Source organism: Rhinolophus ferrumequinum, chromosome 6 (genome assembly GCF_004115265.2).
Source record: "Rhinolophus ferrumequinum isolate MPI-CBG mRhiFer1 chromosome 6, mRhiFer1_v1.p, whole genome shotgun sequence".
Classification (NCBI taxonomy): domain Eukaryota; kingdom Metazoa; phylum Chordata; class Mammalia; order Chiroptera; family Rhinolophidae; genus Rhinolophus; species Rhinolophus ferrumequinum.
Genome location: NC_046289.1, coordinates 61421900 through 61444946, shown reverse-complemented (window position 1 = coordinate 61444946; position 23047 = coordinate 61421900). Strand labels below are relative to the sequence as shown.

At 40.8% G+C, this 23047-nt stretch overlaps 1 protein-coding gene across 1 annotated transcript; it reads left to right on the top strand.

Moving 5' to 3' along the window:
• The first annotated feature begins 9458 nt into the window (after positions 1–9458).
• LOC117022855 (E3 ubiquitin-protein ligase RNF4) lies at positions 9459–12804 on the top strand. Its single transcript, XM_033107035.1, has 2 exons — positions 9459–9604; positions 11540–12804. The coding sequence occupies exon 2, from the start codon at positions 11788–11790 to the stop codon at positions 12352–12354; it is 567 nt and encodes a 188-aa protein (XP_032962926.1). The 5' UTR covers positions 9459–9604; positions 11540–11787; the 3' UTR covers positions 12355–12804.
• Positions 12805–23047: the final 10243 nt, after the last annotated feature.

Sequence of the window (23047 nt, the reverse complement as noted above, 5' to 3'; positions counted from 1 at the left end):
GCAGCCATGCATTTGAACAATTAAAATGTAGCCTGATAAAAGAGTAGCACAGGTTTGCCCAAGGAACTAGGTGACAGGAAAATGTGTTCAGGGAACAACAACAAAAAATTTAGATAGGTGTTAGGAGGCCATTTGCTTGAGCTGAGACTTGGTGGGTAGTGGTTCTGACTGGTAAGTGGGGTTTGGGGTTTTCAGGAAGGGGGGCAAAATTTGAGAAGTATAGAGAGACGACAGGTGTGGGTAATTCCAAACAGCAGAGCAAGGGTAGCTGGGGGAAGATTTGTAGGAACTTCGCTGAGAAGATAAAGGAGTACTTAGACCAGTAACTATCCACCCTGGAGGCACATTAGAATCACCTGTGGAACTTAAAAATACCAGCTCTGACAAATAAAGTCTATTAAAAACAAAGAACAGCTTTCAATGCTCCAATCCCGATAAACTAAATCATGGTCTCTAAATACAGAGCCCAGGCATCAGTATTATTATTTTTTTAAATTAAGACCTTATGTTTTTAGAGCAGTTTTAGGTTCACAGCAAAACTGAGGACGGTACAGAGATTGCCCATGTATTCCCTACCCCCATTAACCATAGCCTCCCCCATTATCAACATCCCCTACCAGAGTGGTAAATTTGTTACAACTGAAGAAACTACATTGACATCACCAAAGTCCAGAGTTCATACTACAGTTCGCTCTTAGTGTGTTGCGTGTTCTATGGGTTTGGACAAATGTATCATGACATGTATCCATTATTATGGTGTCACATAGAGTATTTCACTGCCCTAAAGCTCCCTGCCCCCAACCCCTGACAACCTCTGATCTTTGTACTATCCACATAGTTTTGTCTTGTCCAGAATGTTATATAATTGGACTCACACAGTATGTAGCTTTTTCAGATTGGCCTTTTTCACTTAGTAGTATGCATTTGTGGTTCCTCCATGTCTTTTCATGATTTCATAGCACATTTCATTTTAGCGTTGAATAGTAAATATCCCATTGTCTGGGTGTACCACAGTCTGTTTATCCATTCACCTACTGAAGGACATAATGGTTGGTTCCAAATTTTGGCAGTTATGAAAAAAGCTGATACAAATATCATGTGCAGGTTTTTGCATGGACATAAGTTTTCACAGTGTTTTAAAAAACGATTTCTAGATCCAGTGTTGAAACCCATGGAGTTAAATCATAAAAAACTTTCTGTTCCATGTCATTCAACAGAACTGTTTTGTGAAAAGTTTGTTTTGCTAGCCGATGGTCCAATTAGAGCATGCCTTAGTTCTCCATTTCAGAAGAAGGGATCGATCAAAGATGAGCAACACTGGAACTTAATTATGCTTATTAAATGTAATTGTGCAATGGAAATTAAACAAAACTCTCCATGTCAGTAATAAAGAATTAGATATTACATACTGACTTAGAAGAATAGCCATGCTATATTGCTGAAACAAAACAGTAATTTTTAGAAAATATATATTGTTAGTCATTAAAAAGCCCAAACCAGATAAAGCACATGCATTATATATTTGCATCACGCACAAAAGCGGGTCTGGAAAGTCATGCCCTAAATTGTTGTTAGTGGTTACTCACAACTAGAGTAAATAAAGAAGAGGAAACTGACTAGTCTATTGGAAAATTAATTTGCTAAAAGCCATTTTGCTGAGTTATCAGTTGGCATTTTCCTGAAACTCCATGTAAGTGTGTGGCGGGGAAGGATTTGGAGGTGGGATGGGAGTGGAGGAGTAGATGGTGAAACAGGACAGACTCAGACCCTAAGAAGAGGTGTTTCCTCCTGCTGTTCACCATGTTATGCCCTAAACACTGGGGAGTGAGCCAACTCATCTGGCCAAATGGAAGGAGGCCAGAACCCACACTCTCCCAGGCACAGGACTAGTCTCACCCCCAGACTCTATTGGTGAAAGGGCTGAAGGAAGCTATTTCTCAGCTCGAGGCAAATCAATCACTTAGAAAATTATTTGGCTAATCGATATATAAAATTGTTAGAAAATTGATTGTAGAATTGTTTTTAAATTGTCCTCATCATCAAATAATGAAAATAAAGAAAAATATAAACCTCTGCAAACTCCTAGAACAGAGATTACCAGCTTTTGAACCCCACTGAATTTTTTTCAATGTGTACCCATCACTCTCCATTTTATGTTATGGCTATTTTTAAAAATTTAGTCTTTATGAAATAGTTCTCCTTGTATTTCCTTGTAATTCCCCTCTTAGGAGAATTTAGAAAGGTCCAAGACACCAGAGAAGGACAGCGTATGATTTGATGCAGTTACTAGACCTGTAGGGGATGGCCTGAGAGGACCCCATACCTCAAATGATGAAAACAAGGGATAGTGAGAAAAAGCTGTCACGTGGGAACCTTGGCTTACAGCAATTCACCAAGGTAAAGGAGAAGAGAATGCATCTGGAAGAGAATCCAAAGAAATACGGAAATGTGTGTTAGAATTCAGTAGTTTTAACTTGGAACTGCTCGGTTGACCCAGAGACCTACAATGAAAACGTCAAGAGATGAGACTGTGACCGTAACGTAGTGTTTTATATGTAATATTCCTCAAGAATGGAGCCCGGATCTTGGCAGCTGGGGCACTCATCCTGCTCATCCCCTCTTTCAGAGTCTCAGCATTCTCTGGCACTCCAAGCTGAGGTGCTACTTCTGATCCCATTTTTACCCATTTTTAAACAAACTATATTAACGTTTTTACTTTTTTGCCCTCACCCTCTCTTAGCACATAAATCGACAGGAAAAGGTCTAGAAATATACACAACAATGTTTACTTAGGAACAGGAACTGAGATAGTAGGAGAAAGATGAAAGCAGACTTTAAAAAATATTATTCTTCATACTTCTATATGATTTGAAGTGTTACAACTTTCATTATTTAAATATATGTACACTATGTTTTAGGAATTTTATACAGGCAGAAAGGGAAAGAAAATTTATAATCCCACCACGCAGAAATGATCACTTATCAGTGTTCATTTTCCTATGTTTAGTTTCTCAGCAGATTTTTATTTTTCATTCTGTTTTTAAAAATGGTTATTGTTATTATTTTGTTTATTTAAAAACCCTTTCAAATAATTTTTCTCATTTTTTTCACCATCCCTAATTAAAACATGGCATAAATGGAAATAATACAGAGAACTGGCAAATGTGGTCTTTTCTAGTTTTTGTTAACAACCACTCTCCCAATATCTTTGGGCTGTTGTTTTTTACTCGTCTTTCTTATATTGTAAACTCTTGAGGTAAAACTCAAGGTCTTCCTTTAATAAAATAAATAATTTGTCTGTGATGTAGCCATTAAAGTTTTAGGAGCAAAAACTTACCTTATCTCTCCTTGGACTTTAGGTTTTTAGAAAGAAAAAAAATTGAAGACTAACATTTGGGTCCTAGATACCTTGAAATAAATAAAGCATCTGTGAGTACCTTGACTGGAAGCTTTATGCATTAAAAACTGGTCTGATACTTTGGAGAGCAATAAGAAGGGCCAATAGGAAAAAAAACATTTAGTAAATAGAATTAAAAATAACAGTTTGAACACATATCAAGCACTATGTACTAAATTCCGTACATCTTCTCTCATTAGTCGGATGCACAATTATTTGTCTTCTTTCGTCCTCCACAACACAGATGATGTAAATAACTAGGAAATTGAAGAGATATTTATCTCTGACGCACACAGGCCCAACTGAAGGCTTCCCTTCCCCCATGGGCCACTTCCTCTTTTTTACGGTTTTCACTTAGCAAAGAACAAAGAGGATTCTTGTTGACACACAATGTCATGGTGGTATTTGAAGTGGTTTTCCAGGTATCCATAGCTGCCTGCTAGTGTGCATGCCATTTTCATCACCTGAAGAGTCAGTGAGTGTCACAGATGGAGTTCTTGCAGAAGCAGACCCTGAGCCAAGGATTTGGATGCAAATGATTTCTTGAGAAAGGGCTTCCAGGAGAAGCCAAAAAGGGAGTGGAGATGAAAGGTAGAGAATGGGAAGAAGCCCAGGGAGGGTGGATTTCAGAAGTCCCACACTCGGCCTGTTCCCACAGGGAGCTCTAGCACAAACAACACACGTCAGTTTGTCTTGCCTTGAAACAAAGGAGCTGAGTTTTCCTACTCCACATCATCCTGTTTTGGCGGTCGGCTGCCCAGCAGTGTGAAGTGGGATGGAACATAAAACTTCCAGGTACTTCCAGCTTGCTCCAGTGCCTGAGAGTAATCTGCAGTTCTGGGTAATGTGCTAGTGCCAGTTGTTAGCAGCAAAATATGGAAAAGCTGGGGATGGGCTCATAGAGTTGGGCTGGGGCGTCAGTCTGCTTCCTGTGAGTTTGCTGTCAACATCCTTTGCTGGGCCCATAACACATGCCATCCCAAACTTCCATTAAAAACATTCTAATGGGCTAGCATTAAAGTGTGAATGCCATTGAACTCAGACCTGAGTTCGAATCCTAACTCCACAAAAAAGAAATTGGAAAAGTCATATTCCTGACTTGACTCTTCATCACCATATCCATAAAATGGGATAATTATTCCTACATCATAAAGGTTATTCATTTATTTGCTTAATTATTGACTCAATATATATGGAATATCTATTCTGTGCCAGGCACTGTTCCAGGGTTGTTCCGACAAGGGTAAGATGATAAGAGCATTGTAAAATGTAAAGCTCCAGGTAACTGCTTTTACTTTCGGTGGTTCTTCATTTTCTCAGCTCACTAGAACGTAAAATTATCTAGTATCGCAGCAAGGGGATACAAGGGGAAACTTCTTGGCACTGAGCTGTTAGGTTTCTGAATGTTACACACCTTGACTTAATGTTAGGTCTCTGAATGTTAGGTCTCAGAGACCTTGACTTACAGACAGTGCCATGTCTGCAAGAAAACAACAAAATGTCTGTTGGCTTGCACCTGCAGACAGAGCCAAACTTGCGAGAACAGAAAATGCCACAAAACAGCCACTAGCTTACAGGGCTGCAAGTATCCTTTAGACGTGCAGCTCGGGCTGTAGCCATCTTTGCTCAGCCTGATAGACTTTTGTCTCTTACAATAAAAACTTCAATTTGCCTGATCATGCGTGTTCCTTTACCAGCCAACCTATCAAGCTGGTGGGAAAAAACCAACCAACCAACCAAACAAACAAAAAACTACTATGGTGGAATTCCTTTCCCTAAAGGGCTTTAAGTAAAAGATGGTCCTCGCTCTGGACTAGGGTTTGCAAATTCCCGACATTTTGGAACCTTCGGGAATTGAGAAGGGGAAATCGGATTTCCCGAGAATTCCCAAAATAATCTTTTAAATTTAATTTTCATTGATAATCTGTAATAGTGGCTGTAACAATAAATGTTAATAAACAGAAAAGCTGTAGAGAAAGTGGGGCAACCGGGGTTTGTGGCCCTGGGCGCAGTCTTTCAGAGGTTTCGAGACACTCCTATGTGTAAAAGGTCGTCGCAAAACTTGAGTAAATAAAATTTCCTAAATGGAGGTCAACCAGAATTTCATGACTAGTGCATCTCTTGCCCTGAACGCTAAACAGGGGACACTATGGTATCATTTTGGCTAGGTTTCTGTTATATTTCAGTTTTTCTCAAAATATAAACAATGTCATTAATACAAACTTTAACCAAACATTATAGTATGCAGTGAGTTTTTACATATATCACACAATGTATTAACATTCCCAATCTCATTTAAATATTTTATTTATTAAATTAAACATTAATAGAAAACAAAAGCAAATAAATATTATTTGTTTGAAAATTTAAAAAAATACGTCGCATAGTTTTTGTCATTTTTAAAATGAAACTTTAAGAAACATAGATCATTAATTCCCCAGACAATCTTGATCTTCGCTTTGTAAGAAATGTACTTGATGTGGAAAAATTTCTTTCATTTTCTATAGACGTTGGTCGAATTGTTATGCGTGCATCTAAAAGCATCTTCAAGTTGAGAGTGAGAATGTGTTGCTTCACGTAAGCTCATTTCCTTCCTTAGAGAAGCAAATATTTTGTCTGCATGCATAGGGCTAATCTTTGAGGTCAAAACTGATATTACTTTAGTCAATTCACACTTCAGATCAGATTCAGAACTCTCTGTAAGGACATCCTTTATTTCTTCTCTTGAAACTTCTTCTGCTGTAAATGTTCCTTTAAAAAGTCTTTCCATTAATGACTTTGCCAATCATGCAATTTCATTCTTACTTGACAAGGCAAAAACTTCATCCTCTTCCATCTGACAGAGACAACTAATGTTGCTCAAGTACTTTGTGAGAGACACAAGATCTCTATTTCTATGTTTAACCAATTCAAATTTTATTTCCTTTAAAAGGATTAAGAACAAATTAAGAAAGACCTATATCGTGCAGCAAATATTTATAGCTAAAAAGTGCCACAAAACATTATGATATCAGATCGGAAATTACTGTAATATTGGAATAAAATATTAGCAGTGCAAGTTGTTTTTAAATAGACTTATCCATAGCACCTGAGAGCCAAGAACACTCACATACATCACAATTGTCAGCTGCAAACAAACTGATTGAATGTGGTTGGTAGTATCGGCCGTCACTTTGTGGAAACGATTCATCGTGAAGAATAGAAAACAGTTTGTATTTACACAGAGAAATCTTTATTTTCACAACCCAGGATTTGACTACAATGTCATATTAAGATAAACTACCTTATATTTCTTTAGTTCACCTGAAGATGACTTTGTAGTCAAATCTTGGGTTGTGAAAATAAAGATTTCTCTGTGTAAATACAAACTGTTTTCTGTTCTTCATGATCAAATGTGCTCAATTTACAAGAGCTAAAATTAGCTGGTCATGTGATATCTGATTCTGTTGTCCTGTGTGCATGTCTGGTGGCATGTAACATTGTAATACAATGTAACTTCAGATAGTGATTAAATAGGAAGAATGTCTAAGAGATACATTGTAAATGTCTAAGAAATACATTGTGAATAGTATGTTTATTTCCCATTGTGGGTATTACTGGGTTCAAGGAGACGATTTTCCCAATTTCCTGACCACCTTTTCTCTGGATTCGAGAACGGAAAAGTGAAAAAAATTCCCGAGAACAGGCGGGAAGGAATTCCCTCCCAAAAACCCTGCTCTGGACAGTTCCTCCAAAGATAATCCTTAGGCAGAGCTCTCTTCTGATAGTCTCAGGATTTCTGGGAATGGTTTTGCTTAAAGAATTCACAAAGTTTAATTGCATTTTCAGGAACTTCTAGTCTTAGCTCTGTCACAGTTCATCTCCTTTCAAATCTTTTAACCTTTCCTGATCTCAGTTTCCTTATCTATAAAACGAAGGATTCTCATCCACTAACTTGTGATGGCACAGTAACTAAGTCACTTCTGTATTAGAGCCTTGCCTGCTAGATGTTTAGGATAGAGAGTCAGTACTCAAGGTCAGGCTTGGTAGACTGAGATGGGCAAAATCCCCAGGACTCCAGCATAGATTAGAGGTTTCAACTCCAATGAGATCCAACACCCACCCCGGCTGTTTTCCCCAACACTTCCTATTTTGTGGCTGCTCCTTTTACTAATTTGATTATGAAAGCCAAGCAATTTAGTATGTGAATGCTTTAGCCTGGCTGCACTGGCTGGCGTAAAGAAGTGCCAGATGCTTGCAACTGGCTCAGGATCTCTGTAAACTGATAGTGAAGAAAATAAAATGGAATAAATATTGCTAAGAGCATCACTTAAAACAAGAGTTAGGAGGCTATTAAGGAAGTGGGGCCTTGCACATCTTGTGCCTCAGTTCTCAGAACTGCTACTAAGTTGCTAAACTCAGCTCAAAACATCCTGAAGCCTGTCAAAAAATAATAAATGGAGTCACTTTAAAATGGAGTGGGAGCTGTTATGATAGAGGAACTCGCCCTGCACATTTTATGCCTCAAACCTTTGTCTTGTTAAAACAGGGCAAAATAACCTTTGGACTGGGCCTAAAGCAACATTGTTCTTCAAAGAACTTTACAAGGATAAGAAAAGTAGATATTATGACTAACAGGACTGATGACTATGAGACTAAAAATGAAAAACATTGTTTAGAATTAGCATCACTGTTATCTGCACCAATAGAAATGCCTTCCTTCTGTTGACGTAATTGTTCCCTTTCCCTTTCTCACATACAGCCATTGCCTTTTGTCTACTAATTGGAAAAATATTTGGGCTTCTCTCTAAATCGGTGCATCCAGAATAGCTACTTTGTTTTTTTTTTTAATCTCAAATGCTTGTTGCCTCTCATTTGGAAAGGTCTTTTATTTTTAGGTTAGCAAGCCAGAATCTTGTTCCAAGATGCTACATGGACATCCAGAGGGTGCCAAAAAAATGTATGCACATTTTAAGAAAGGAAAAAACTGTATTAAAATTGTAGTACTCAATATATACCGATAAGGAAAGATAAATACAAGTCATGTGTACACATTTTTTGGCACCCCCGCCCCCACATGCACTTTACTTCCTTCCTTGCACTTTCCACCTCTCTAGTTTGCATACTGGAACTAACCAATCCTTGTTAACCTACCCAGCAATCCTTCATATGCATGAAAGAATTACATTTCGTGGTTTTTGTGTTTATTAACCCCGCCTTTCTTTGTTCTCTCCACAGTGCAGTTTGAGTTTCTACACAAATGTACATCTCTCAGACTGCAATCTTGTTGTTCAGATAAATACTGTTTTTTGTTCTTTATTACAGCCTAAACCTCTTCTTTGGTTAACAGAACCATGACATTGAACTGATGAGAGTTGCACTATATTGGTGATTCAGGTTCAGATCCAATGTTTGCTGTCTGTGGTGTGATTATCTGAAATGGTGAAACTCTTTAGGTAAAATTCCAAAAGCAAACAAAAAATTAAAAATACATCTTCCCTTGAATTGCCTGATAGTTGAATTCCTGGAAAATTCAGTGTGTATGGACCTGGCATTGTCAATAAATATTCAAGGAATACAATTAAAATAATTGAAAAATAAAACACATTTTTTCATGTGATTGTAAAGCCCAGATTATGAGCAGGTTTTTCATACATTGTGTCTGTCTGTCTCTGTCTCTGTCTCTGTCTCTGTCTCTGTCTCTGTCTCTGTCTCTGTCTCTCTCTCTCTCTCTCTCTCTGTGTGTGTGTAGACTGGGACCCCTGGCCCTCAGCCCCTAAATACCTGTAGTAACCCCATATTAGAAAATAGCCCAATTAATTTACAAGAAATCTCTTTCAGAGGCATAGTGCCTTTACTAAGAACCACTTTTCTAGAGAGTCGTTGATCTAATGACTAGGGAAAAAGAGAGAAAAAAACCACACACACAACAGCTAAGCCCTTCCCTTTCTCGGAAAGCATGAGACTTGGGAGAAAACGCAAACTAAGGACCGGAAAGTCCCCTTTTCTAGCCTGGAACAGCACTTTTTGCCCAGAGACCGGTGACGAACCACTCTGGGCTCAGGGTTTGATTGGGCAGTTGAGAAACTAAAACAGTGGGTTAAAAGGAGGCAAAACCCTAGTGCCTTCCGCTACCGGGTGGGTGGGAAATATGTACGCATCTCTTCGCTTCGCGACCTTCGCTCTGTTCTTCGCAGGCGGCCCCTGGCCAGCCTGGGCGCGTTGAGGGTATGTACCTCCTTCGCCGCCGCCCCTCCCTCTGCTTCTTCCTCTGTCCACTAGCTCTCCCGCGGTCCTCCTTCCCCGCCCAAGTTCAGCTCGCTCAGGCTCCGTGCAGACTGGACTGGGAAGGGGCGCAGAGGCCGGAAAGTGGCTTGCCGCTGGAGTGCACGCTTCCTGCTGTATTCTGGCTGGAGAGCTACCCCGAGAGGGGAGGGCGGGACAGGACCAAATATCTAGGTTGTTGATGGATGCTGGGTGCGTGGGTGGGGTTGGGGGCAGTGGACACTGCTTTGCGGGCTGCCCAGCCTCGTTCTGAGGGGTTCCCTTTTCCTGAGCGCAGCGCAAAGGGATTGGCGGGCGGGACACAAAAGGCAAATACATAGTAGTTGAGGGCAGTGATCCCGTGAAAGGCGGGTTTCTGTGGCGTCCGATGGGTGAGCGGGTCCGCGTATCTGGTGGCGCGCTGCGCACTGCGCCCTCTTCTGTACTGACCCCCTTTTCCTCTCACGCTGCGCACTTCCTCATTCAGGGTCTAGGGTGTGTGTATAAATCCAGATCGTGTCACAGTTTTGTGTGACATTTCTGTGGCAGCTAATTATGTGTTTGTTTTGGCAAAAGCCTTATTGAGATCTAATTCACAAATCATACAGTTCACCTATTTAAAGGGTACAATTCAGTGAGTTTTCGTATACTCAGTGTTGTGCAACCATCACCTCCATTTCAGAACAGTTCCATCACCCTCCAAAGAAACCCTCTGCCCATTAGCAGTCACTTCCATTTCTCCCAATGGATTTGCCTATTATTGACATTTCATATAAATGGAATCACACAGTGTGTGGTCTTTTGTGATTGGCTTGTCACTTAAGATGAGGTTTTCAAAGGCCATCCATATTAATAGCAAGTATCTGCATTTTATTGCCAAATAATTCTCCATTGTATGGATATACCACGTTTCATTTATTCATTCATTCAGTTAATGGGCATTTGGGTGGGTTGTTTCCACTTTTCATTATTATGAATAATGCTATTATCAACATTTGTGTACAAGTTTCCTGTCTGGACATACATTTTCAATTCTCTTGGGTCTAAGCCTAGGAATGGAATTGCTGGGTCATATGGTAACTGAATGTTCAACCTTTTGAGGAACTGCCACACTATTTCTTTCCCAAAGCTTCCACACGATTTTACATTCCCACCAGTTGTGTATGGGTACCAATTTTTCTACATCCTCTCAACACTTAATCTATCTTTTTTATTATAGCCATCCTAGTAGGTGTAAAATGGTTCTCTTATGGCTTTGATTTGCATTTGCTTAATGATGAATGATACATTATTTTTAAATCACAAAATAAGTTTTTAAAAGGGTTTTCATGCTGAGATTTTGAGAACTTCAACCGCGTAGGTCACATACCCAAAAGTAAGAGAGCCTAGACTCAAACCAGCTCTCTCTGTGAGAAGTGCCTCAACTCCATCCTTTCTGTCCTAGAACAGAATTTGGGATAAAATTCTTCAAAACCCCACTTGCTGCCTCTGTTAGAAAAGGAATCCTGGATAACATGAACCTCTGCATGAACTAAATGGTTCACCTCTTATTTGCTATTAGAAACTCAAATGTGCAAAGAGCTTATTGGTCTCTCCATTTTTACTTTGTAAAAATTAAGTGTTTCCTTGAGGTCCTCATAATGGATCTTGAAGGAAGTTATGACCTTTCTTGGTGTTTATGATTGTGTGCTTCTCTTCATGTAAGTGCCCCTTGGGCTCTCCTTCTCCTGCCGACCATCATGTCATGGAATGAGGAAGGGCACAAAGTTTAAAGTTTGTTTACATGCATAACTCAAAAATTTTTGAATTATGCATTTTTTGGGTATATATTTATACATTTTATACTACTATCAATTTTAAGTATTACTAATGCTTAATTTTTCTCTCATTTTTTTTCAGTTAAAAATTCAGAGTGAGCTGCCTTATAAGTGGATCACAGAAGATTCACACCCCTCTCCCCCATGAGAACGCAGACAAGACTGGAACCAGAATCAGAGTTCAAACATACCAGAAAATCTGGGCTTTACATTCTTATTTAAGTCAGAGAGTGACTGACCAACATCTGTGAGAAACTGAGGACTCTAACATTCACTGTAAACTGTGGCACAGATCACTTACTTCTCTGAATACTGGATCCCAAAAGCACAATGACCACAAGTATTTGTGATGGTAACATGGTGAATTCCAGACAAGCCCAAGAAGTTGGTACAGCTGGGGAAGGAAGCCCAACTCCTGCGATGGTCTTGGAAGCAGAACTGATAGAACTTGGAGAAAGTGATGAAGTAGTCGACCTCACCTCTGAACCTGTAGAACCCGCAGTGATTGACCTAACTCACCATGACTCTGTTGTGATTGCTGAAGAAAGGAGGCCAAGGAGGAACGCAAGGTCACGCCAAGGCCAAACTGGCAGCTGGGTGGTGAGCTGTGATCAGAAGAGGTTGACGAGGGTCAGAGATGTATATGTGACCAACAGTGCCCACCATACGGCCCTAGAAAAAGCGACTTTACGTTGCACGCTACCTGGGTATATCCAGTGCCGAATTTGTATGGACGGGTACTCGGAGATTGAATCGAGTAGACGACACATCTACTCTACAGAATGTGGACACATCTTCTGCACTTGGTGCCTCTTCACTTCCCTTAAATATAGTAAAAATTGCCCAGTTTGTTTGAAAAATCTTGGCGGCTACCAGTACCACCGCATTTACATATGATGTGCGCTGTGTTGCTCAGGACAAACAAACCCCTTGGCTGGATTTTTCCATATCCTTGCGCAGAGACTACAGGGTTGTTGGCATCCAATGTTCCAAACTCAAAAAGCCAGATTTTAAAAATTGCTCTTTGGAGTATATAAAAAATTCTTTTATTTCTCACAAACTATAAGACTGCTTTTTGATTCCTTTGGTTTCATGATGCAGGGCTGAACTTTTGTTGTTACAGTGAGTCAGAGACTGATGGGTGTCCTCAAAGCAATTTTCTCTTTCTCATAGGAATCAATTTTTAATTAGCCACACGTGGGCATTTTGGAACATGTAAATAAGGGCATCATCTTAGAGACAGTGGAGCAAGTAGAAGGAAGCTGGGAGATTGACAACTCTGCAAACCAGAGCCACAATACGAGTTTGGACTTTTACTTGAGAGATAATAAACTTCATTCTTGTTTAAGCAACTATTATACTGGGTCTTGTTTATTGCAATGGAGACTTTATTTTCATTAGTGGGCCAGACAGGGTACTGTCCTTGGGTTTGTCTGGATTTCCTGATTCCATCAGAGTGGAAGGAAGTCAGTCCTTTTTCACCTCCTGTCCAACCAGCAGCGTGAAGCAGAGTATTACAATGGGTAGGCACCATGTCCTACTGGGACTCCTCGTGGCTTTTGAGGCCAGCCTGGGGAGTTGCCTAGGCACACAGGAAGCTAGAGCTGTGGTTCTGTGCTCTCTGACCTGCCAAGCCAGAGAAGGGCTGCCTTCATCCTAGTTTTACAGGTATCCCTGCCTTCTACCACAGTGGTCAGCTGATCAACAAGTTGGCATGCTTTTCTTTGAACAAACACATCATTGCATCACCATCCCAGCGCTCTAGCAGCCTGGCTGGGTCACAGACCCTGGGAAGACCTCCTCCCCTCCCTCACCCCAAGTACATCCACCCACTAGCTCTTTCTTCTTTTTCAGAGAGAATCACTTAGTACTCAAAATTCAGCCTGCACTTTAGAATTGGAGAAGGCATGATTTCTACGGTGCTCTCTCCTTTTCCTTCAGAACGAAATGTGCAGTAAAGTTTGTTCTTACTTACTAGTTGTAGTTGTAGCAGTTGCTTTCTTTCGTGGAGGCTCAGTCTTGCCAGTGGAGCAGTGCCCATCCCTGCGTCATGTCTGTCTACTCAATGCATTCTCAGGAAGTCCTAGACAGCAGACCTGAGTTGCCTGACTTGGCAGGATATGCAAGGCAAACATGGCCTACTCCTTTCTGTGGGTTCTTTTGTATGTGCTAACATGAAAGGAGGAAGGAAGAGAATACGAAAATGAAAAGACAGAAGTTCTAAGTATTATCTTCTCACATTTCAAAAGATTTATCGTGTGCATCCCACTTTGGAGACTATTAATTGCTCTGTGACATAACACAGTATATCATAAATGTGGCTAATAATCGAAACACCTGAGGTGCCTGTTAAACACAGATTCTGCTTTTGTATGTATTGTCCAGGACAAAGAGCATACTCTCCAGTTTGCCAGCAGCTCTCGACCCTTCCTATTGTATTCTACGCAGCCCACTACATATTTACCTTGCTCACATAGACATTTTAGGGGGAAAAAATAGAGAGGACTCTTTTTTTCAAAACTAAAATACATTTCATAGACAGAAAAAATGCATTAATCTTGTGTATAATTAGATGAGTTTGAGCAAATATGTGCATGCATATGACCAATACCCCAATCAAAATAGAACAATTCCATCATTCCAGAAGTTTCCTTATGCCCCCTTCTAGTCAATTCCCATCCCCCACAGATAACCACTGTTCTGATTACTATCACCATAGATATGTTTGGGGACACTGATTTTTATTACTTCCTTATTTAGCCTAGCTCATCAGGGAGGAAAATTTGATAGGTATTTGGAGTAGAAGGTCTAGGCAAGGATCAAGGGTTTGTTTTAGTGGGAGCATGACTTATATTCTCTCTCTTAAGAATTGAAGCAAGAAGGTATTAATAAAGACAACTGCTATTTTTTTTTTAAGCAATAGCTATGTCCCAGGCACGGTACTAGGTACTTCACCCATCACAGACAGTCCAGTATACACCTAGGTAGGAGCAGGAACCCAACAAAATGTAAGAGCAGAGACTGAGAGGAACTGCCACAGGGCACATTAATGTGTTTAGTTCGGCTGACGACTGAACATGGCTGTGGGAAGAAGTGAGAACTGAAACTAGACAAGAAGACTAAGATCACATCACGAGTAGAGCACTGTGTGCTGTGTTATGGAATTTAGATTTTATTCTACAGGTGCTAAGGAGCCACTAAAGGCTCGGGAGGAGACCTTCCAGAGAAAGATTCGTAAGGATTCATTCAGCATGCTTTCAACGAAGGCTGAAGAGACTCTTTGAAAGTTGGCGGGAAAATATGGAGGTGGAATTAGGAAAAAAGATCCTGGTTTTCATTTTCCTCTAAAAATAAACGTGAATTTTATGAAGTGTGTAAGAAAAAGGATGAAGTAACCTTGGTCTAAGGAATTTGACACTGCACTGGCACTTTCCTGCCCTTGAATGTCACAGTTTCATTTTAGCGCAGCCAAATGTGCAAGCCTTTGAACTGTGGTAGCTCTGGGGAGATGGTTTTGGTCTGAGGTGACAGTAGGAGGAGTCCAGAGGGGCAGCTGTGGCAGTGTGGATTTAGCTTGCAGGTACCTTTTTTGAAAAGTGGAATCTCCTTGGCCAGAATAGAAATGGAATTAGGAGAGATGGACAGTCAGATTTCTCCACTGATGCTTGATCTAGCCTTACACCAAGACAGCCCCACAGTGAGATAAACTGGCAGTTTTCAATCGTCATTTCCAGATGTTCACTGAGAGGTTACAGCAGAAAATGAAAGCCAAATTTAATAAACTATAATATGTGTGGATTTCATCAACCACAGATTGAAATTGAGCTGTTCAAGAAAGGAGGTAAGAGGGCCGGCCCGGTGGCTCAGGCGGTTAAGAGCTCCGTGCTCCTAACTCCGAAGGCTGCCCGTTCGATTCCCACATGGGCCAGTGGGCTCTCAACCACAAGGTTGTCAGTTCAATTCCTCGATTCCCACAAGGGATGGTGGGCTGCGCCCCCTGCAACTAAGATTGAACACAGCACCTTGAGCTGAGCTGCCTCCCTGATGGCTCAGTTGGCTGGAGTGCATTCTCTCAAACACGAGGTTGCCGGTTCGACTCCCCCAAGGGATGGTGGGCAGCGCCCCCTGCAACTAGCAATGGCAACTGGACCTGGAGCTGAGCTGCGCCCTCCACAACTAAGACTGAAAGGACAACAACTTGAATCTGAATGGCACCCTTCACAACTAAGATTGAAAGGACAACAACTTGACTTGGAAAAAGTCCTGGAAGTACACACTGTTCCCCAATAAAAGTCCTGTTCCCCTTCCCCAATAAAATCTTTAAAAAAAAAAGAAAGGAGGTAAGAGGGGTGGCTTGTTAGCTCAGTTGGTTAGAGCGTGGTGCTGGTAGCACCAAGGTTGCCAATTCGATCCCCGCATGGGCCACGGTGAGCTGTGCTCGCCTTAAAAATAAAAAAAGAAAAGGAAAGGAGGTAAGAGACAGAGTAGAGGAGTCAGACCCCACCTTTCAGCAAGGACTGGTGTTTCTATTGTCTGTCTACACTGAAGTCATCCCAACTGCACATGTTAAGTACACCTGCCAGGAGAAACGAGTTACTCGACAAGAACATAACATTATCACGAGGGATAAACTTTTAGGTCTTTTTCTTAGCTACATCAGTGAGGTTCCACGGATTAGATATTGAAATCTACATACTGGGATGGCTATCCCGGGGAGTGTTAATAAAGTAAATTAGGTTTCAATGACATCATTAGCTCAGTGTCTGATCTCTCAAAGAGTAATTTCCTTGCAGTCAGAGCAGGAAGAAGCAGTAATAGGACTTGCGCAAATCACGCACTCCCAGTGTTTCTTACCTACTGGCTTCCTTGGGCTTTCCTGACAGCCTCCTGGATTCTAGGACCAAGGACAGAGTCTCGGAGGCACAGGCCTTTGTAAGTGCTGCTATCCTAGCGCCCTACAATCCTGGGCTCCTCCAGCAGTCCCTGGCGGGGTTGGGATCGGAGGCTAGTAGGCAGGGTTGGGTCCTACTGGGTAGTTCTAAACAAGGTGTTCGTGGTTGGGGACGGCAGGCTATTCTGCCAGCCTTGTTTATGACAGTTTTAGACATTCATTAATACATAGTATTTTGAAAGTAAAACGTAGTTTTCTTCTTCCATCCCCAATTTCATAGTCCAGTTTTATGATATTATGCAGGTGGGTTTCTATCTTTGAGAAAATCTTTTTTGCTTCACTGTCCTGGGGACTAGTTACAGACAGTACTAATATGACAACTCGCTGTATGGGGGACATTAACCAGGGCAGCATTTGATATGGGCCCTTGTCTGTCCCCTTAGTTTTCGGCAGGCAGAAAGGTCCCACAGGGCATATTCCCGAGTCCTGCAGAGTGGCGTGAAGCAGGCATGCGGCCCCAGTTATGGCTCTGCCAGCATTCCCAAGCCTCTAAAGGGAGGGCAGAGGGGCTGCTGATGTCATGTGACAGGATAGAGGCCGTCAGTTACCGCATGGCTTCGCCTCTGAGAAGGAAGCCTTTAGAGAACTAATTTTTCTCTTCCTTTTTTCTGAACAAGCCCAAGTCACCGAAATGGCAGCTTCGCTATTCTCCATTCCGAAGAAAGAAGCTGCAGTGCATTGCTGGGCATGGGCCATTCATTAGTTCACTTACTCATCTACTCAGTGACCTGGTATTTGTTCAATTTTGATAGTGTGGTAGGCCTAGATAGTTAGAAAGATGAATAAAGCAGTTCTTTCCACTAAGAAGCTCCCAGCTAGGGGGGAAGAGATGTGAAAACAAATAGTTAAAACAATAAAAAAAGGAATTCAGTGTAATAAAAGCTACGATGGAAGTATCTGCTAGGTGCTGCATAAAAGAAGCCTAAAAGAAAATAACTTTGACTTCTCAGTAACTTCCTTGGAATCTAGAAGATGGAAAATTGAACTTTGAATTTACATTCAAAGACAGAAAGTTAATTTGAACGAGCTGAAGTTTTATAAACTATTTGCTATACCAATGTTAGTGCAATAATAGCCATTACCATTTATTTTCAGTATGTGCCAGGTACTGTTAAGTTCTTCACATATATCATCCCATTTAATTCTTACAATGATCCTGTGAGGTAGGTATTATAATCTCTGTTATAGAGACTTGGAAAAGAAAAGCAACTTTGATTTATGACTTTGTCTTTTTCCCCCTACTGATTATATGGTAAAGCCTGGTATGTGTAGTTTCTCAGACATTACTGTCCACTGCCTCTCCCCAACTTTTTTTTTTAAATACTGAAATAAAAATTGGAAATGTTCCCTTGTGACATTTGGGATCACTTGTTATATAGGTTTTAGAATCACTAACTTTAGAGATGGAAGGGGAGTCTTAAGAATTCACATTTTATGGATGGAGGAAATAATACCCAGAGTAGTTAAACATCTTAGCAAAGGTTACTCAGTGCCCTGGGGGTGAGGTTAAGAGCGGGGAGATAAGGCTTCTACCTTCTAGGCCAGTATTCTCACCCTTGGGCTAAAAGCTCAAGAATGTGCAGACTCTAGGATTTAGTACAATCATCTTTACTAGACATTATTAAACATTTTAGCCAACAACAAAAATGTTCAAGGTGAAACTGAATCAATTTTTTGACTTAGGGACATAGTTTCTAAGTGATCATCAGTATTTCATAGAATTTGATCCAATGAATGCCATGTACTGTCAAGATGAGCAAGACACAGCATTACCCGGCAGTTCACGATTTAATAAAGGGAGGACATGCAGTCAAACAATTAAAAAATCAAGCACAGGCATGTACAAAGATCTAGGGTGCTACAGAAATGTGTAAAGTGGTGATTCTCAACTGGGGGTAGGTCCCACGCCTATACCCTCAACAGATATTTGGCAATGTCTGGAGACGTTTTTGATTGTCACAAATAGGGGGTTGCTACTGGCACCTAGTGGGTAGAGGTCAGAGATGTTGCTAAACATCCTAAAAATCACAAGACAGCCCCCACAACAAGCACTTAGCCAGCCCAAAATGTCAATAGGGCTGAAGTTGAGAAACTCTGGTGTAGAGCCAGCAAAATATCTACCAGGGATAGGGGTGGGTAAAGCTTGAGGGGCTGGTTATAGAAGAGTTTAATGAAGGGATCATGATTTGGGTGGGGAAGGGAGGCTCCCTAGCAGAAGGGACAACGTGTGCAAAACCACAGAAGTGTTGTATATTTGGGTAATCCCAAACACTGGGGGAAGAGTTGTGGGCATAAGGCTGGACAGCTAGTTATGAGCTAGGCATTCAAGAAAATATACTGAGTTAGAGGAATTACTGTAGGAAAAGCTGTTTCGTTCCATGATGGCTCTTTACAAGTCACTTAGGAGCACAGTCCAGCTATGTATCTGCGAGCTAAAACTGCTGAAGAAAGCTGTTCAAAATGAGGCTTTCTCATCTTGCTTCCTTCGGGCCTGGGGTTTTCCAGGCATTTGTTACTTTCTCAGACATAAGAGTTGGGGCTGTTTCAATGGAATGTGAGCTCTGAGAGGTGGAATAGCTCTATTAAAGACACTTAGCCAGTGTCTCAATGCTCAGGTGGGCTCATGAGGCACAAGGTGGTTATTGCTCATGCGTTCCGCTTACAGGCAGATGATGAGGTTTATTTCCTCTTTCATAGAGCACCCTAGTCCTTATATGGGAATATGTGAACCTTCAGATTAGACTGCCACCTCAATTCTAGATGAGTTGCTTTCCCCCTCCCCCACAAAAAAGGGTGGGTAGGTAGGCCACTCCAGTCAGGGCTTCTCTTTATCTTAAGCTAATGATGATCAAAGCAACTGACAAACTGTCACGGAATCTCCCAGACCTCACTCTGGCCTTTCCCCTTCTCCTCAGCTCCTGAACTTTTCCTCCTTCAGTCATGTTCTGAACCTGTTCTTAGCAAAACTGCTGGGTCCTGGACTCCTAGTCTGCAGCCATCCTGGCGGTGTTGAGCTCTGGTCCAAGTGCTTGCCTCTGCCCCCTGGTGGCCTGGTGACAGAGCTTAATGGAGGTGAGTTACTCTTTTCTAACTCAGCTGGTTTTCTAGGCATAGTGTGGAAACCCCAACCAACTCTGAGAAGCTCCCATAGTCAACAAGTCCATAATCTTTCCTTCTTCTGTGAAAATGTCAGGGGTGTGGAGCATGGCTATATCCTGCTCTTGCATTTGAGTTGGCTGTGCCCTATGGTTTGTCCTCTACAGGTGAATTGTATTTCTCTGCTCTTTAGGTTAATTCTTCAGAAAATCTGTCCATCGCATTTTCAAAAAATTACTTTGAAGGAATAAAAGCTGAAAAGCAACAAATGTCCTTAAATATGCAATAAATGCCTTTAAAAGGCAACAATTTCCCTTAAATATTTCAGTATCCATGATTTCAAAAGTTCATGATCAAAACCTTCTCAGACAAAAACACAAAACTCTTGGAAAAATTATTTCGTTTGCAAATTTCCAAGGACTCATTGCCCTACTCCTTGTCTTTTCTTTGCTCTGTGAAAATGTACTAGGTTAGTGAAAGAAAGTGATTCCTGCCAGCCAGGGGCTTTGTAAGGATGAATATCAGTCCCTGACTTGAATTTCCATCCCTGTGTCTTAAGATTAGACTGTCCCTAATGGGCTGGCAGTGGGTGTGATTTCCTAAGATTTCTAGGTAATTTCAGAATTTCCTTTGGTTTCCAATTCTATTCCTTCCTCTAGGGCAGTGGGAAATTGTCCCAGCTATTTTGCCTCACAAATATGATCTGTTTAATAAATTCAGTTGCACAAAACATTGACTGGTTCTCTGCTGACTCAATGATTGGATATTGGGCTTTAGGGTCAGATAAATTGTTCAAATTCAGCCTCCTCCACTTAATTATTGAGAGGCCCTGGCAAGTTATTTAACTTCTCTAATCTTCAATTTCCTTAAAAATGACATAATAATACCAACACCATAAGGTCATTAAAAGGATTAAATGAAAATAATGTGCATAAAGCATTTTGTACAGTGAATGCTCAATAAATCTTAGCTAATCTAATTAAAATAATCCCTTATTTTATAGCAGAGGCTATGTTCTTGAAAGTCAGAGGAACTGGCAAAACCTCAATCAGCAAGATGAATTAACAATCAAATAACAAATAACCACATAACATCAATAATCAGTAACATTAAATACATATTTTTATATCATAAAATTCATCCTTCTAAAGTGTACAGTTCAGTGACTTTTAGCATAGTCACAAAGTTGTACACCATCACTACCATCTACTTTTAGAGCATTTCATCACCACCCATTAGTAATCACTATTTCACCTCATTTCCCCCTTGCCCTAGCTGGCAACCACTGATCTACTTTATATATATTTAAAGAACACATTGAATAAAGTTCCTAAATGGCATCCATTTCCAAAAGATCCTGCATTCACTATGATTAAAACCCGGCTCAGCTGGGCAATACTTCTCTTAAATCACCCTTCACTGGCTAGGTTCTCCCACAAATTTTATCTTATACAGAATGTATCTCTTTTTAAATTTTTCAAGACAGCATGATTGTCTTAAAGTGCAATATATTTTGTGCTTGGATATTCCCTGATGGGCATATTTCTCTAAGTTTGATCTTCTAAGCACATATTGAGAGGGTAGAGAATAAACAGATTTTGCTCTCTTTGCTTCCACAGAATTGCCCACTCAGCCTAGTACAAAAAATGGAATAATCATTTAAAAAAACATTTTGTTATCTTTTGGTTAACGGAATTTAAATGAATTGTTAATATGTAACGGGATGGTAAATTAAAATTTTCCACTGTACAATAATAGTACCATGGGAAATAAGACTAGAAATGAGTTTGCAACATGTTGTAGAGAATTCTGAATTTTGGGGTACTTTAAAAAAAAAAACACAAAACTTTTGGTAGGCTATGGAAAGCAACAGATTTTGGAGGCAGACGTGCGTTAGCAATTATTATTTTTATTATTAACTAGACTTTACAACTGATTAAATGCTGGGGAAGGAACAAGAAAAGAAAACAGCCAAAGATAACTCAGATTTCAAAACTGGGACATGGGTGATGCAATAAAAAGAAATAGGGACTCATGAGAAGGAAATGACTAAGGGAGGAAGATGAGTTCTATTTCAGTCTTGTTCAGTTTCAGGGACCCAGTTGTGGGCTCAGAGATGTGGGCTCAGAGATACAGATTTGGGAGTCACCTCTATAGAAGTTGTACATAACGAAATAGGATTGAATGGTTCACTTGGTAATAAGAGAGAACAGAGCTAGAAGAGAGCTGAAGACAGACCACAATGACTGTTTACACTTAAGAAAGTGAGACGAGGAAGAGAAACCAGCCAAGGCAGAGGAGTGGTCAGAGGCAGGAGAACTAGGACAGCACTGCATCACAAGAGCCCAAGGACAGACTCAGTAAGTCAAAGAGGATGAAGACTGACAGTAAGTCATTAAATGAGTGTTCGGCAGTTTCCTTTTCCTTAAGTTTTCTTCTGGATATTTTAAGTTTTTGCCTAGATTCCAGAGTTCTGCAAAAGTTGATTCCGACAGTTTTTGTGAGTATTTTAGTTGTTTTTGTGAAGTTCTCCCTGGAGTTCCCTACTCTGCCATTTTTAGTGATGTCAGTCCTGAATTCAAAATTTTAATCTACTGTATTTAGTACTTAAAATTAATAGGGTTTAAGCATATTTAGTTCAGGTGAGTAAATAAAATGAATCAGGCAGCTTTTAAAAGCCCAGTTCAATGTTCCTCTGCAGAAAAGTGTGCAATAGTTAGCATTTCAATCAACAGGAAGGCCTGGGCTTCTCTTTCAGTTTAATCCTTTGCCTGACCTGTCAAAGCCATTCCTGCTTCATTGACTGATATTCTTAATATGAAGCCTCTGCTGGCTCCCCAAATTGAAGTCCCAAAAGTGTTCAGAACTACAGAGAAAGAAAGTATTTTTCTTCTGCATTCTATTCTCAAAATAAGGGGTGGGAAATGCTAGGTGATTATAGCACCTGCTTGATTTACAATCACTGAGTTTTTGGGACTTAGACACCTAACCTTAGTCTAGGCTAGAGGAAATTGAGAGCGGATTTTCTGGCTCTAGAGATTCCGCGTGACAATAATAGAAAGATGGAATATGGAAATCACTCAGGATGTGGTCCTCTTAGCCTATTGAAAATAATCTTTTCTACTTATGTGTCTTCTCCATGGTTTAAGGGGGCAGAGGACGTCCATGACTGTAGTGTCGGGAGGGCTAGAGAGAGAGAGAGGGGGAGGGTGATGTATGTTGGATTGATTGGCGTGATGGCTTTGATTGTTTGCTGTCGTTTGTATTTATTATGCTCTGCTTCTTCTCGACCCGCTCTATCTCTATCTCTCTCTCTCTCCTCCTACCTCTCTCCATCCTTCCTCCCTCCCTTTCTCCTTTCCCTCCCTCCCTCCCTTCATTCCTCCCTCCCTCCCTCCCTCCCTCCCTCCCTTCCTTCCTTCCTTTCTTTTCTTGGATGGGTATTTTGTGTTTTTTACAAGTTGCTATTGATTTGTGGCCCTTAGCCTCAGGAGTAGCCTGAGTTCCATTTCTGGCAATACCATGAACCATTTATCCTGGAAA